This window comes from Bombina bombina, chromosome 1 (assembly GCF_027579735.1).
Source record: "Bombina bombina isolate aBomBom1 chromosome 1, aBomBom1.pri, whole genome shotgun sequence".
NCBI lineage: Eukaryota > Metazoa > Chordata > Amphibia > Anura > Bombinatoridae > Bombina > Bombina bombina.
The window spans coordinates 76,075,476-76,093,315 of NC_069499.1; the positions used below are offsets into that span (position 1 = coordinate 76,075,476).

The following is a 17,840-nucleotide window of genomic DNA, read 5'->3' on the forward strand; positions in this document are numbered from 1 at the left end:
ATGTTTGGCTTCAGCAGAAAAGATAAACTGCCAATTAGAGACAGATATGTGGCAGGGTTAGGCCTGTGACGCCTGTCATGTGCACTTTGTTCTCGGAATTGCAAAAAGGGGCTAAATAAAGTATTAAAGTATACTGCAAAGTGTTTTTGTTTACTGCTCATAATCAAACATTTTATATTACAATCTGAGGGTGTAAAGGGACAGCATACCATACAATTTTCTCTCATTGTTCCCAATTATTTTACCTTCTAGAGTGCATTAAATTGTTTACAAATAACTCCCTTACATTTATTTTGTCATTTGAAATAGCTGTTTTTGCCTATGGTATCCCAACCTATACTGAAAATGCAAAAAAAAAACTTTTATTGTTTAAAAATATAGATAATCCCTTAATTTCCCATTCTCGAGTTTTGTATAACCAACACTTATATTAATACACTTTTTACCTCTATGATTACCTTGTATCTAAGTCTCTGCAGATAGCCTACTTATATCAGTTCTTTTGACAGACTTGCATTTCTGCCAATCAGTGCTGACTCATAAATAAATCCATGGGAATGAGCACAATGTTATCTATATGGCACACATGAACTAGCCCTGTCTAGCTGTGAAAAACTGTTAAATGCACTCACATAAGAGGTCATTTCTATGTCTTAGCAATCAGTGTATGAGCCTTCCTAGGTTTAGCTTTCATCAAATACCAAGAGGACAAAGCTAATTTGATTATAAAAGTAAATTGCAAAGTTGTTTAAAATTACATTCCCTATCTGAATTTGACATTTTAATTTTGACTTGACTATCCCTTTAAGTATTGGCTACAGGAAAGCTTAGTAAACATAGCCAACAGAAGATATTACACTCCCAGTGGGGGCTAGGGAAGATAAGTAATAAAATGTTGATTTTCAATTGTTTTAGGTCTTGGACTTTGGTACATGGGCACAGATAACATAAGAAATAATTTGTGTTAATAAAAAGTAATAGTATAAAGTGGCCTGATTTCCCTGTAAGCTTAGCCCGTTTTAATTGCCTGTGGTGTCAAACAAACCAAACAAAACCAGATAATTAATATGCAAAAAATAAACCTAAATGAGAAATTTCTCATACATTTTATACTATATAGTTGGTATAACACATCATTGAAAATATTAAAGGGACAGTGTATCGTAAAATAGTTTTTCCCTTAATTTGTATCCAATGACATATAACAGCTGCAGAGTATAAAATGTATGATAAATTGCTTTTTTAGGTTTATATTTGTATATTAAATAGCTGGTTTTGTTCTTTGAAACCACAAGCTATCAAAATGGGTTGAGCTTGCAGTGAAAGAGATCTCAGATCAGATTGAATTGTATCAGTTTATGTACACACATATGCTTCTTTATATTATCTTTGCCTGTAAACCAAAGCCCAATACTTAGGGACTGATGATCAAAAAACTCGCCGCCATGGAGAGAAATCACACACAATCGTTGTTTTTATTTTTTTAGACGTTATATTTTAATATTGGAGTCTCTCCTTCTCATATATCCCTCAATAGTGAGATAAACATCTCTCAATGTAAAATTTGTGTTTCTAAAATTCTTTGAGGGCCCTTGCTGTACTGACGAGACTTTTTAGATCATCTCGCCTGAGAAGAGAGCTTTAGATCATCCAACCCTTAGAGAGAACAATTGAAAATAAACATTTTATTACTTATCTCTCCTACCTCCTACTGGGAGTGTAAATTATTTTGCCAGCTATGTTTACACAGCTTTCTACAGCCAATATGGGACACCAGAGGCAAAATCAGCTATTTTAAATGCTGAAATAAAGTAAAAGGAGCTATCAATTGAATACACTCCAGCAGGTAAAATGGATCATTGGGAACAAATTAAATGGGAGAAAAAATGAGGGTATACTGTCCCTTTAAGGGGAAATTAAATGTAGAGTACACTGTCCCCTTTAACATTTTTAAAGAGCACTCTCCAGCTGGGAGCAAGTGCACATTATATGACAATATAACAGTGACTCTTCATATGTGTAAAGTCACTGACCAGATGTGGGATGAAAGATTTCCAAACAAGCTATTAGGTTTCAAGAGAAAGCTTTGAGTGTCATTCTTGTCATCTGAGTGTACTCAATACAGCATCCCATGATGCAAATCCTCTCTGCTACATTTCTAAAGGCTATTTAAATAATCCTCCCTTTAACAGAAGGGGTAGACTGTTTTTTTTATTCAAATATTCTGACATTAAAATGTAAGCAAACAATAACTGAATAGATGCAATTTAACATGACGTGCAATTAATGTATAATAGGGCTCCTTTATTCCCTTTTGGTTTGGCAGAATTTTATAAATGCCATCATTTATTTATAGCAGCAGAATACTCTGTAAGGATGTGCAGCAACTTATACTCTAAATGGATTTCGGTTTTTATTATTTTATTGAGAATTAAAGTGATTATGAAAAAACATTATATTATGCATTATAAATATTTGACTAACATATTTTACATGAAAATACATTTACCAATTTTTTTTTTTTGTTTGTGTCTAAAAATAAATACTTTAGTTTGTTAGATCATTTTATTTCTCTATTTGCTTAAAACCTATAAAGGGAGCTAATCAGGACACATAATATGTAGGTATCTACCAATCACCGGTCATGTGCAGCTCAGAAGAGGCCTGGGAGCTCATTATGTGCGTAACTTTCACCATCTGTTTAAAAGGGCACTAAACTCAAATTTTTTCTTTCATGATTCAGATAGAGAACGCAATTTTAAGCAACTTTCTAATTACTCCTATTAGCAATTAGCCTTTGTTCTCTTGCTATCTTTATTTTAAAAAGTAGGAATGTAAAGCTTAGGAGCTGGTTCATTTTAGGTTTGCACCCTAGATAGCACTTGCTTTTTGGTGGCTACATTTAGCCACCAATAAGCAAGCGTAACCCAGGTTCTGAAACAAAAATGGGCCGGCTCCCAATCTTTACATTCCTGCTTTTTAAATAAAGATAGCAAGAGAATTAAGAAAATTGATAATAGGAGTAAATTAGAAAGTTTCTTAAAATTGCGTTCTCTATCTGAATCAGGAAAGAAAACAATTTGGGTTTAGTATCCCTTTAACACTCTAAGTCATCTAAAAATAAAAGGACCTAATGAAATATAGTATTTTATTTTTACATCAGCAAAATGTTTCTTTAAATTTAATTTTTTTACACAGATTACCCACAGATCCAACCTTCATCAAGTTCCCAAAAGTTACACGTTGTCAAGCTCATCAGTGTCCATAAACTAACCCCTATTGTAAGACTTGCCAAAAGCAATGCTTGGAAATACAATTGCTGCAACACAGTAACTAAGATTTATAGACTTCAGATCACTTATCTGACATACAGAGCATACATTTAAACATTTTAAAAGGAAGATATAAAGAAAATGGTTTTATCAAAGTTTTTTTATATATATTACAGGATATTGTTGTGCTATAAAAATTTGTGCTTGCTATGGCATGTCAAGCCTTAAAGGGACATTTTTTTCTTTTATTATTCAACTAGAGCATGCAATTATAAACAACGTTCCAATTTACTTCTATTATCTCTTTTGTTTAATTCTCTTTGGTATTCTTTGTTGACATTCATACCTAGGTACGATCAGGAGCTACTGATTGGTGAGTGCACAGATATGCCTCATATTATTGGCTCACCCATGTGCATTGCTGTTTCTTCAACAAAAGATACCAAGATAATGATGCAAAATAGATAATAGAAGTAAATTGGAAAGTTGTTTAAAATTATATTCTCTATCTGAATCATGACAGAAAATGTTTGACCAGTAAATGCAGTAGATTTGTATAATTTACAAATGCATGATTACAAGACAATGAAATAGCACTTAGTCTGCACTTCAAATGAGTAGTAGATTTTTTTGCTGACAAATTTCAAGTTATGTCTATTTCCACTCCTACTGTACCATATGACAGACATCAGCCAATCACAAATGCATATACGTGTATTCTGTGAATTCTTGCACATGCTCAGTAGGAGCTGGTGACTCAAAAAGTGTAAATATAAAAAGACTGTGCACATTTTTTTTTATGGAAATAAATTGGAATGTTGTTTAAAATTGCATAATCTATCATGAAAGTTTAATTTTGACTTGAATGTCCCTTTAATGTCATTTTTACTGTGTTTATGAATTTCTAAATGTTAAACTTTAATTAAATTATAATTCAGAATGAGTCACTAGCTAAGGGTGGAGTGAACAATTTTGCTTTCAATTGATAATATGTAGAGTTCAGGCATTTATTTATATTAATACAAGTGAGTGTGACTAACAAACCTTTAATGTGACGCCGTCTGTGGATGTACATTCCTGATCTGTACACATCCAACACTTTTTCAAAAGCCTCTAGGGTTTCATTTATTCCAAACCGTAAATCACCTACAAAGAAAGCACATCCAGACATTTCTGGTGATGATCATAAATTATCCAGAGCTCAGTGGGGCAGATTTCCCAAAAGACAGACAAAGTCAGGACATGGAATTGCAGATAATGTCACCCACCCTACTTGTCTCACATCCCCCTCTTTAGTACAGAACAGTGTTGGCCGACTAGTCTCTACAATCACTTTTAAAGGGACATTATCTGTTAGCTATATGTTACATATAAAGATATATTAGCTACCGAATGCAGGAGAAAGCAGTAGTTTGCAGCCTTTGGCTATTTTCGGAGGTGGATTCCTTCTTGTGGAAGTGCAACACACGAAGATCTGTGCAAAATCCAGATCTTAGTGTTTTTTACTTTCACAAGAAGTAATCCGGCTCTGAAAACAGCCAAAGGTTAACGAAACTGCCAAATGCACAGGCCAATTTTTTTATGAGATTGTATATGACGGCTAAATAGTGTCTTACAATATAACATAATGTGCCTAGATCACTGGTTTTCAAACCTGTCCTCATGTATCTCAAGTAGGCCAGATTTTAAGGATATCTGAACTGGAGCACTGGTGAAATAATCAGCTGATTAGTAAACATGGTTATTTTACCTGCTCTCACACAAGGTAATCCTGGAAATCTGACCTGTTACGGAGGACTGAGGACAGGTTTGAAAACCAGTAGCCTAGAGCAATACCATTGGGTTGTCTACTTTATAGTTTTTATCTTTAATAAAAAAACAAAGACTCTATTTCTGTTTAGTGATAGCAAAATGCTAAAAATTCTATGGTACTTTGGGCAAGTTTTTCTCTGAAATTCTCCATAGCAAAGGGGTTAAAAGCAGTTATCAATGAGTTTGAATCTTACAATGTTTATTGTCTGTCTATGAACCCCAGATCCCACTTACTAATCCACCTATCACCATTGTAACTGGCACTTTCCTGTCCTAACACCTATCTATAGAATTCAACAATGGTCTGGTTCTGCTGTATATCTACTTTGCTACAAGTATAATAGTATTGTAGGGATTGTATGTATTGTCTTCTCTTAAAGGGACATTATACACTCATTTTTTCTTTGCATGAATGTTTTGTAGATTATCTATTTATATAGCCCATAATGTTTTTATTTTTTGAAAATGTATAGTTTTGCTTATTTTTAAATAACTTTGCTCTGATTTTCAGACTCCTAACCAAGCCCCAAAGTTTTATGAGAATACTGTCAGCTACCTTCTCCAGTTTGCTCCTGTTTGTGTAAAGGGTCTTTTCATATGCAAAAGAAGGGGGAGGGGGGTGTCTTATTTCCCACTTGCAGTGGGCTTTCCTGCTACCTTTTCAACAGAGCTAAACTGAAAGCTTCTAAGTAAGTTTTTAAATGGTTTTATACTGGATTTTTATATCAGTATCTGTGCATCTTATTCTTTATAGTATTGTCTATTACATGCAGTTATATGAAAATGAGTGTATACTGTCCCTTTAAAGAGATATGTGCACTTATTGCAGATCTACATACAAAATAAACATTTTTAAAGGATTTAGAAAAGATACTTTATTAATAATTTGCAAAACTACTCAAAAAATCTTTTGAGTATGTTTATCTTATCATCCTTAAAAGGGCCAATTAGTTTGTCTGCTGTTCTAGGCAATCAATTAGTTTGTCTGCTGTTCTAGGCAATCCTTCTATATAAAGGAACTTTTTTTTTTTTTTTTTTACACATAAGCAAGCAAAATTTATATAAAAAATGTTATTAAAACAAATAATTATATTTTATATTCTCAGTTTTTAAAGCTTTGTGTTTCATGAGCGAGTTCGCAAACACACTTTTAAGAAGGCTCCTCCCCTCCACCGCAAAAGTGGTGAGATAAATCACCTTGACATTGCACAAGAGCTCTCTTGTGTAATACCGCCTCTTGCTCTCATACAATAAACTGCTCGAGAGCAGAGCCTGTTAATCACCCTAAACAAGTGAGTACTTGTTTAGGGTGATTAACAGGCTCTGCTCTCAAGCAATTTATTGTACAAGAGCAAGAGGCAAAATTACACATGAGAGCTCTTGTGCAATATTACATTTTACCATGTGATGCTGCACCACAAGTGGCAATTGCAGGACAGGTTTTGAGAACTTGTCTGCATGGAATCTTGATACATTTTCCCTACGTATCACCTAATTCATCCCTTTGTATTTGCTATTTCATCTCTATGTATCACCTATTTCATTTTTTTCTCTCTCTATTATTCCCACATTCTTGTCCCAAACCATTCCAAATGAATTTGTACAAAGGTTTAGTTATTTAAGATCATGCCCCAGGTAGGTTCATCCGGTACCTGTTGCGTTCATTATGTCCTGGAGAAGAGGTTGTAAAGCAGGAGGAGCAGCATGTGGCAAGAGATACTTGAAGAAATATCTAAAACAAACAAACAAACAAACAAAAACTTGAACATTTCTTTGAATTTTGTTTCTAGTTAAAGGGACACTGTACTATAACATGTGTTTATCATTAATGTGTTCCAGGTAATTTGTTATATCTACTGCAGAGTATTAAATTGATAAGAAATAGTTCCTTTGTGATTTTGTATTTGAAATAGCTGTTTATGCCCATTAAAAATACAAATGGGCTAAGCCTGCAGGTAAAGCAGACAAGAGAGCTCTTGTGCAATGTTAAATGTTTCCATACAATGCTGCATCACAAGTGGCCATTTCAGGTGGATAGGTTCTCTACTTGAGAAAGTGTCTGACGGCAATCTTGAAACATTTTCCATATAGTATAGTTCTCAAGATATTTACACACTCATGAGCCTATCTAGATATGTTCTGAAGAAAAGGAACTAAGATTTTAAAGGGACAGTCAACACCAGAATTGTTGTTGTTTAAAAATATAGATAATCCCTTTATTACCCATTCCCCAGTTTTGCATAACCAACACAATTATATTAATACACTTTTTACCTGTGTGATTACCTTGTTTCTAAGCATCTTCTGACAGCCCCCTGATCACATGACATTTTAGTTATTATCTATTGACTTTCATTTTAGCCAATTAGTGCAGTGTCTGCCACAAACAACGGGTGTGATCACAATGTTATCTATATGGCTGACATGAACTAGCTCTCCCCTGTTGTGAAAAGCAAATAAAAAAGCATGTGATAAGAGGCGGCCTTCAAGGGCTTAGAAATTATCATATGAGCCTGCCAAGAGAACAAAGCAAAATTGGTGCTAAAAGTAAATTGGTGCTAAAAGTTGTTTAAAATCACATGCCCTATTTGAAACATGAAAGTTTTTTTTGGACTTGACTGTCCCTTTAACTAAGGGAACTAAGAGAAAGAGGTAAATGTGATAATGAAGTAAACTTTGCTTCATTCTCTTGGTATCTGTTGTTGAAGGAGTAGCCATTTTATACTGGGAGCTAACTGAAGCTCCCATAGCGCATTACTGCTCCTGAGCAACAAAGGATACCAAGTGAACAAAGCACATTAGATTATATAAGTACATTGGAAAGTTGCTGAAAAGTACATATTCCATCTAAATCATGAAAATGTAATCTTGACTTTCCTATCCCTATAAGCTTAAAAACAACTTCAATTACACAACATGAAATGAATAATACCTATATGCATTGAAGAGGTTTCTCTTCTCATTGGCTCCTGTACATGTCCCGGATTGCGAGCAGGTGCCAGTGAATGTTCGGGAGGGGAAGCGGAGTGCGCAGTCTGCATCTTCTGTGCAGTTCTGCTCTGCGGTTGCAGCATCATCCATGTCTGTAATTTTCAGGCTTCCGCCAACCAGAACAAACTGCCTAGGCTGGAAATCCAGGAGGGCAATGGATCCAAGGGGAGAACTTGCCAAATAATGCAGCAGCTTCACCAAATCGAGGCAGATCTGACAATGCAAGAAGTTTAACACATTTAGGGCTAGACTACAAGTGGCGCATTAACAGTTACGTGCGAGTGAAAAGGCTGTTTGCGAGTTGTTTTTTTTGTTCGTATTATAATATTAACTAGTATTTATATAGAGCCTTTCTCCCAGTGGGACTCAAAGCGCTTTTTCAGCGCTCGCTCTCGGAATTAACCAAATCAGCAGCTGAATAGTAATAGTTGTTATTATTACCCAATTTAATGGTACTCGTTTTATCAACCTCGGAAGGATGAAGGGCTGAGTCGGCCCTGCTGGGATATGAACCTGTGACCTTGGATCTTTTAAAAAAGGCTTTTTTGTAGTCAGGGAATTTACCAACTGAGCTATCTCACCGGCGTATTACTTATTACAAGTTGAAAGTAAATATGATCGCTTGAGCGCAATTAAAGTTATCGTCCGTCCAGTAAGCGCGTCCTCAGAACTCTGGTTAACTGTTTTGCAAAACAACAAAGATTAACAAAACACATCAAAACTACTTTACAAAGTACAGTTAAACACATAATAACACCATCTAATTAAAAAATGTAAAAATAAATATTGCACACAAAAGTTATATTGAGAAATGCAGAGAAATATTATGGTGCGCTTATAAAAAATCAGCTATACATGTACACTCAACATATAGATTTATTGTTTTTAAAGTTTATTTGTGTCAAGACAATGGAAGACACTAACAAAGAGCTAAAAAATGCTTATTTTTTTAAAAAATACTGCTACAAAACGGCAACAATTAGTAGCCTACAGAATAGTTTCTGATACATAAAAAATGTGGCAGACATATAGTTTTCAAAAATGTACAGTTAGAAGTATCAAACAGAAAAAAAAAATCTGTATTTAAGGAGTATATCCCAGTCTTGTAGCAAAAAGTGAAAAAGATGTGCAATATTCTAAGTTCCACTGTTTACGCCTGTCGGGTTAGCGCGCAAGCAAAAACTGTTTACTTTCAACTTGTAATATGCAATTTACATTCATTATATCTTTTACTTTCATTTCCTGTAATTAAAAAGACAGTAGGGGTCGATTTATCAAGCGTTGGCGGACAGCGGCACACATATGCGCCCCTGTCTGCCGCAGCTCTCCTCTGGCAGGCCCCATGCCTGCGTACAGCCAATCACAAGCGGGCAGGAGCTGTCAATCTCCCCGGTTGGACGAAACCGGGAAGATTGAAACTCTCCACCTAAGAGGTTAGGAAGCAGCAGTCTGATAACTGCTGCTTGATAAATATGACTGCAGGTAACTGCTGCTTGATAAATATGACTGCAGGTAACTGCTGCTTGATAAATATGACTGCAGGTAACTGCTGCTTGATAAATATGACTGCAGGTAACTGCTGCTTGATAAATATGACTGCAGGTAACTGCTGCTTGATAAATATGACTGCAGGTAACTGCTGCTTGATAAATATGACTGCAGGTAACTGCTGCTTGATAAATATGACTGCAGGTAACTGCTGCTTGATAAATATGACTGCAGGAGAAGGCAGGCGAAGCGACCCCTAAGTGTAATCTCATTATTTAATCATTACTACTTATTCCTGTCCCATGTTCTTTCCAATTAATCCTGCAGGAGTGCTGTGTGCCTTTTACCAATGCGCAGGGCATACAGCTTCTAAGTGACTACTATGGGGTGGGTGGGTTTAACATCTAAACAGACGTTTCGAAACCTCAGGGATCAACTGGAAAGAACACCAAAGGACAGTAATCAGTATGGATATAAACTAAAAAATAACAACTTGCATTTAATGTCCCTTTAACACGGGGGGGGGGGGGGTTAGAGGGACAGATGTCAAAACTCTAAATAAACTTGCAGAATGCTTTCCAGTGATTGCTTGATAAGTGCACATTTATATATATATGTATCTAGTGGGCTGCAGCATTTTAAATGCATACTATAAATATATGAAGGGGAGGTTGTCACCGAAAACTTTTAATTATATTTTTTCATCCAAAGACCTGAGAGTGCATTTGCTTTGTGGATTATTTAATACATTTATGCACCCAGGCAGATGTCCTTAGGAGGGTAATCCTGTAGAGTGGACTTTTAATATATTTATATATAGATATAGATAGATAAATATCAGATCTCCTTTAGTATTAACAATTAAACATTCTAAGATCAACAACACTTTCATTTCTATTACAATTTGTGTATCATTTGCAGATTTGCAGATATTCTTTAATGTATATTTATATTAATTAATTAGGCCATGAGAAAGGGGCACTACAGAAGCTGCCAGATCCTTTTTGATTAAACACTGAATTGTAAATGTCAAAGCTTCTCGTGTATAAAAGGGAAACCATTGCAAAGTAATGTTTGCACAGACCTCTATGCTAATCCTTTTTTTGCTGAAGAAGATACAGATTCATTAACCTGTAAGCAGCTGGGGGCAAACTCAGTGTCATAAATACCAATGCCATTTATTTCACCCCAGGCAGATTAACCCCTTAGGTGCTAGAGATCACTTAAAATGCATTGCATAGCAATATGATGTAGTTCTCTCTGGTAACCAAGGCGTTAAACTCACTCTGTGGGACATCTGAAGGCCAGTAAACAATTACCATTGTTGCCCTATCTTACTTTAAATCTCTCCTCCCAGGGGGTCTGGAGTAGCTGAATCATCTCAAGGGGAGAGCCAATTTCCAACATGGCGGTGACCCTTATATCAGAGGGGGCACTGTTATCATAGCACTGCCCATGTAACTGCAAGAGACAAAACAGGGAATTTCTTAATAAAACACATTAACATTCAGCCATTATGCACCATGATAACAAAAATTAAATACAATAAGCATCACAGAATTCAAATGATCCCAGATATAAACAGGCCTGCTGTAGAAACATGTCTTGCATTCAGGCCAACTAGGTAAGTGCCTAGGGCAGCAATATCAGTGGTGGAAGTAAAATGTACTATCAAAGTCTCCCCATTGGTATACAAGTTATGCTCATGAAATGCCTATATCTTCGTAATGTATGTGATGACCATTGTTAATTTAAAAAAACACACATTACAATTAAACCTATTTGAGCTGGTGCATTGTGGGCATAATGTGCATTTGTATATGTTGTGATATACAGTATATCTCTTTTTTTTCTGCACTCTATACAAGGGATATAATAAATAAAGACAAGACCGGATAGGTAGACTGGAAAATAAGTATCACAGGGCCATGCTCTTCAAAAAGTTGACAGCTTAAATGCTTATAAAACATCATCATGTAGACGTTTTGATTTTTTTTTCATTCTAATACCACGCATTCCGGCTGCCCACTTCAAAACAATTTTTTTTGTTGAGTTAATGGTTTAAACTGTTCTACAATTGGTGCCTTAGCTAAAAAAAAATAAATTGTGTGAGTGCCGTACGGCTAAAATGCCGATTGGAGAACAGTCAAAACAGCTCACAAAAAAAAAGAGTTTTGAAGTGGGCGGCCAGAGTGTGGGGTATTAGAATGGCACGGCTAGATTAAAAAGAAAGTGAGAGAGCAACTTCATTAGAAGTGGTCAATTAAATTCCTTCTAAATTATCACTTAGATTCTGCACCTGATTTTAAAACATGTAAAGTTTGCTATCACTTTAGTCTTATTCACAATAAAATGCTGTATGCTTCTTCCACGGATTGGCCTAATCAAACACAACAAAAAAACACTAAAAAGGCACCAAACATAGCACATCAGAAGTGTCAATTGCTAGTAAATGAATACCATATAGTGGTATTATTCACTGATCAAGCACACTGTACAGAATGTTGCAGGGTTATGGTTCTGATACTATAAGATCCACTTCACACTCTCTTGGAGGAGTAGAAAATCATAACTTTGAAAGAAGAGTTGAATATCCCTTCATTAAAAGTATTTTTGGATACAAAGTGGAGCACATCACTAGGAACGGCAGCTCATCCCCCATATGTTTATCTTGTACACAGTTTTGTTAAAAGTGTAGTTGTCGGAATAATATTTCTATTCTATGTTCATTTTTAGCAATTATCACTTATGATCCATGTGTGGTTCTTATTGGTGCTGTGCTTTCATTTCCTAATGTTTTGCTGTAATTTGGAGTGAATCATTTCCTTGGGCTAAGAGGGGGCTGTAGATATCTTTCTCATTGGATAACCCTTTGAATTACCAGTTGATTCAACTTGAGTGACCTAGTTAAAAAAAACAAAGATTTTTACACCTCAGATCTGCTGACTGAAACTGCCAGTTAACCATGTTTGTGTTGCATTTGTCATTTGTAACACATGCAAAAAAGCCAAACTCTGTGTTTATCTTAGGAAGTGAGGGCTGTGCTGGCATGAACTGGAGCTGACAAAATGGCACCTGGTTCTGACATGAAAACATGATGTCACTGTTGCTACATGTGTTTCTTGTGTCAGCTGATTACATGGAATCACATAGGGTCATGCTAACAAATCCATACCGATGTAGTTCTAGTTATATTTACATGCACTCACAGGCATTCAAAGAAAAGATTATTCTGAGAATAACGTGTAGATGTATTTTTTAACGTTTTATTAGTTGTTTAAATAGTGACAAAATAAGTGTTATGTTTTAATGTCTATAAAACCGTGGGAGCAGCCATGTTGTAACTTAGGTTACTTTCTCTGCTGTGGCCAATTAGGGACAGTTATAAATAGGTCACTAGAATGGGCAGCCGAATATAACAGTGTTCTGCTCTTCCATTTCTAACATGAACTAAAATACTCACAATTTCAAAATGAAATTACAGGAAAGGAGGACAAAATAAATAATCAAAGTATATTGTAGAGCAGTGCTTGACGAATATGTTATAAATTAGGAGCCAGTAAGAATATTTAGGAGCCAGGCATATTTTTAGGAGCCAGACAGTTGGATTTGTATATAGATATATGGATAATAACCCAAAAAGTTAGTAAACAGGGGTAAAATTCTAGGAGCCAGTGGCTCCCATGCTCCTGGGTTTGTTGAGCCCTGTTGTAGAGTATTATATAAATATATATATGTAAGTTTTATCATTTTATATTACCATCTCAAAGTGTTTAATGTCCATTTAAGATATAGAAGACATGCTGACACATTTACACAAAACAGGAGCAAGTTTTTTTAGTTGCTGTGGTTCATTGGCTAGTGGGATTTGTCACACTCTGATTTAGAGGCCTGATGTTATTTCTGATAGAAGAAAGAAAATATGTACATCGTAACACATAAATACATTGTATAGGGTTTTCTGCATACACCAGAGAACTGTCTTCTCTTGCAACAACTACAAATGTACATATTTCCAGAAAATTTGATGTTACAAGTGGTTGTAGTTGGCAGTAAAGGGACATTGAAGTAATTTTATATATGCATAGTATAAATTAGCAGTTAAGCAATAAAAAGTTAGTCATACAAAGTAAAAATGTTAAAAACATTTACTTGTGTCAATTGTACAGTTTGTAATAGTTTTGCTGTCTCAAAGCAGTCCAGGGACCCTTTGAAAATGGTTTTTTTTTCTCTTATCTGCTGTTCCTTACATGATTTTGACCAATAAGGGACAAATCAAACAATCATTGTGTAGGATGTTACAAGGCTAAGCTTTTAAAACCCAAAGGATGTATAAAAGCATATTTGCGGAAAAGTGTGTGTGTGACACTGTGTGGGGACGGACAACATTTCAGAATTCAATTATAGGAAAGCAGGCAAAATGAATAATGAAAGTATATTCACAACTTTATGCTTTTTTACTACTCATAATAAAACATTTTATGGAGAATTAAATATAGAGTATATGATCCAGCAAATATTAGGTACAAATACAGACGTGGACGCACACATACATACAAACATACATACATACAGACTTACACATACACACATACATAGACACATACACACATACATACAGACACACATACATACATATAGACATACACACGCACATACATACAGACATACATACACACATACATACATACACACAGACACACACATACATACATACAGACATACGCACACACATACACACACACACATACAAACAGACATACACATACATACATACATACATACATACATACATACATACATACACAGACAGACACACACATACATACATAATGACATACATGCACACATACATACATACAGACACACACATACATACATACAGACACATACATACATACATAATGGCATACATGCACACATACATACATACACACACACATACATACATATAGACATACATGCACACAAAATACAGACATACACACATACATACAGACATACACACATACATATAGACATGCATGCACACACACATACACGTCACACACACATACATACATATAGACATACATGCACACATACATACATATAGACATACATGCACACACACATACAGACATATAGACATACATGCACACATACATACATATAGACATACATGCACACACACATACATATAGACATACATGCACACACACATACATACATATAGACATACATGCACACATACAGACATACATACATACAGACAGGTACATACACAACAGCACTTTATATCAGAGGCAAATTTTAGACACCAGGCAAGAGTGATATTATGTCAGTAAGTATAATAGAGATCATGTAACATTAACCACATTTAATTTATCCCTGTTATTTTCTAGCCAACACTTTTATAGTAGTATTTATCCCCTTATCTTCCACATAAAACAGCAATGCACTGCTGTCAGCTAAGGGGTTACATGGATACTTCTGACTAGCTAACAACAATTAATCAGTAAAGATGTAACAAAAGTAAAATAAATATAGTTACATAGTTTGTTATATATCACATGGATTCACACTTCCTACCTGAATGATGCCCGGGTGGCGCAGGGACTGCAGAAGTGACATCTCTTTCTGCAGTTTGTAGGTTGCCAGCCTGAAGCAGCCAATATAATCCCCATATAGCTGGAGACAACGTTTCACATCATTGCCTTCTCCATTAATGGACTTTAAAGCAATAGTCCTTCCATTTTTTAAAGTCCCCTTCAGGACTAGTTTGGTAAAACCAGACCCTAAATAATCAACTGCTGTTAAATGAGAAAGATCCTCACAACCTAAACTGCCAGGTTGTAATGGGAAATTCAGGTCCATCTCAGCCCAGGGTAGTATCATTGCATTTGGAGAAAAACGTTTAATCCCTGATTCTCCTATTAAAGTTTTGTAAAAGTTGTTGAGATCTTTGTGTCTTTCCAGTATTTCCCTTCTGAGACCACTATGTTCAGTGTCTAAGATGTACAACTGTTTTCCACTGAACCATCTTCCTATAGATGAGAACTTCATAAAAATAACTAGGAAAAATATAAAAGCTCCAGAGAAGATAAAGTGACCTTTCATTGTGATGTTTTGGTCAAGTCTCTTCACCTCTGTCCCTTCACAGTAAATGAGTTAATTAGCAGATGCATTCCTGCCTCTGTTTGCCTAGTGGGTAGGTTTAATGGGACAGGGGACACCCACTGAGGAGTGTCTTAATTGGAGTTTGTATCTTTACCTGACATCAGTCAGTGATAAAGTCTGATTCAATCATCTGAATGACTAGCTCACTTCTGCCATCTAGTGTTCAACACACACTAAAACACCAAATAGCCTCGAGATTTGTGTAGTAAACAAAAATACTTTTTACATGATTTATTTTATCTCCTGTTCCTGTCATTTAATTCTGAAAATTGTTGTTTTTCTCAATTCCACTGAGTTTCTATAAATGAATGGATGCCAAAGTAATATTTAACAATCCTATATTTCATACAGCCTTGTTTGCAGAATCTCTTATATTGCCCCTTTTATGTTTGTGTCTAATTGTCCTCAGCAGAAGAGAAAACTAAGAGGAAAACAAAATGGTGGCGCATTTTCGTTTACAGTAACTAAAGCAACTTTTATACTTGCTCATTCAGGCTGCATGACATGTCTTGCCATTGTGCAGCCAAAAGCTTTTGTGCAATGAAACATTTTGCCATTGGATACCGCACTGCAAGTGGTGGACATGTTGCAATAATTATATATTTTGCCCTGTGTCTAGCATTAAATTACTGTTTAATATCCCTTTAAAAAAGACATGAAATTTAAATGTAGGTGATTATATGTATGTGCACAACTATTGGAAAATCAATTTTTTTTATCACTGACCCTGTTCCTTATATTTTTGGAAACTAAAATGGACAAATAGCACTTGGACACCTTTTCCCCCTATTTTGCTGGCTTACATTCCATCTCTCCTTATTGTTTTAATAATTTTTTTCCTATTTCTTTAGATATCTTATATATATATATACATCATAGACTATTGCAATAGTTTCTTATTTTATGTGTAGAGGATCTGGATCCTTATCATTGTTTTATTGTAATATGTTATAGTGATACAGTATTATTAAGAATAAACTCATTCTCTTTTTATATATCATTTATATTTCTTTGCATACTATAATTGTTTAATTCATTTTATTCACTATTTGATATAACATATACCTGCATTTGAAGTCCACACTCACTATCTATTAGGTATCACCCATCTATTAATTTATATATCATAGTAGATACTGCGCTGCTCCCCTTCTTTGCTTTATGAAATTCAAATGTAAATGTTTATAATTTAAATAGAGCATGCAATTAGTCCCTTACGCCAAATGGACATTTATCTAAGTCCAGCGGTACTTTGCGACAAGTACCACTGCAATGTAGATGTAAAGACACACAGTTGGCTCTTTGCCTCTTCAATAGGTAGTGATCACAGATACAAAATGTGTGATTAGGCTGCCTGACCCACTGTTCAATAAAAATAACAAAACAAAATCTATTGTATTATATCTATCTCCAATGAAAAAACTTGTATAAAATATTTTTTAAAATGAGATAAATAATAAATAAGTCAATACATTTAAATATCAGTTATGCACTAATGTCTTTTTTTTTTATTATTATTTTTATTACTCTTTCCCCATAGACATCAATGGGGAATAGGTGCCAAAAAAAGTCTAACACCTGCGATCGCAGAATGATAAGCTCCGTAACGCAGCCCCATTGATGTCTATGGGGAAAAAAAATAAAGTTTAAACCTAACACCCTAACATAAACCCTAAGTCTAAACACTCCTAATCTGCTGCCCCTGACATCGTCGGCACCTACATGTTATTAACCCCTAATCTGCCGCCCCCAATATCACCGCCACTATACTAATGTTATTAACCCCTATTCCCTCGCACCCCAACATCGCCCACACTATAATAAATCTATTAATCCCTATTCTGCCGCTCTCCGACATCTCCGCAACTAAATAAAGCTATTAACCCCTAAACCTCTGGCCTCCCACATCACTTCCACTAAATAAAGCTATTAACCCATAAACCACCAGCCCCCCACATCGCAACAACCTAAATTAAACTATATTAACCCCTAAACCTAACCCTAACGTACACCCCCTAATTTTAACATAATTAAAATAGAGCTAAATTAAACTTACAATTATTAACTAAATAATTCTTATTTAAAACTAAATACAAACTTACCTGTGAAATAAAACCT

The 17,840-nt window shown here is 35.2% G+C and overlaps 1 protein-coding gene across 1 annotated transcript in view; it reads right to left on the bottom strand.

Moving 5' to 3' along the window:
• The window catches only part of LOC128636281 (extracellular tyrosine-protein kinase PKDCC-like), a 33,916-nt gene extending 18,235 nt beyond the window's left edge, over positions 1-15,681 (bottom strand). The window contains exons 1-5 of the mRNA XM_053689319.1: positions 15,135-15,681; positions 10,902-11,024; positions 8,017-8,288; positions 6,737-6,816; positions 4,317-4,418 (exon numbers count right to left, since the gene is read on the bottom strand). Of these exons, the coding sequence (XP_053545294.1) occupies positions 4,317-4,418; positions 6,737-6,816; positions 8,017-8,288; positions 10,902-11,024; positions 15,135-15,662 (1,105 nt within the window). The 5' untranslated portion in view covers positions 15,663-15,681. The remainder of the gene's footprint in view (positions 1-4,316; positions 4,419-6,736; positions 6,817-8,016; positions 8,289-10,901; positions 11,025-15,134) is intronic.
• Positions 15,682-17,840: the final 2,159 nt, after the last annotated feature.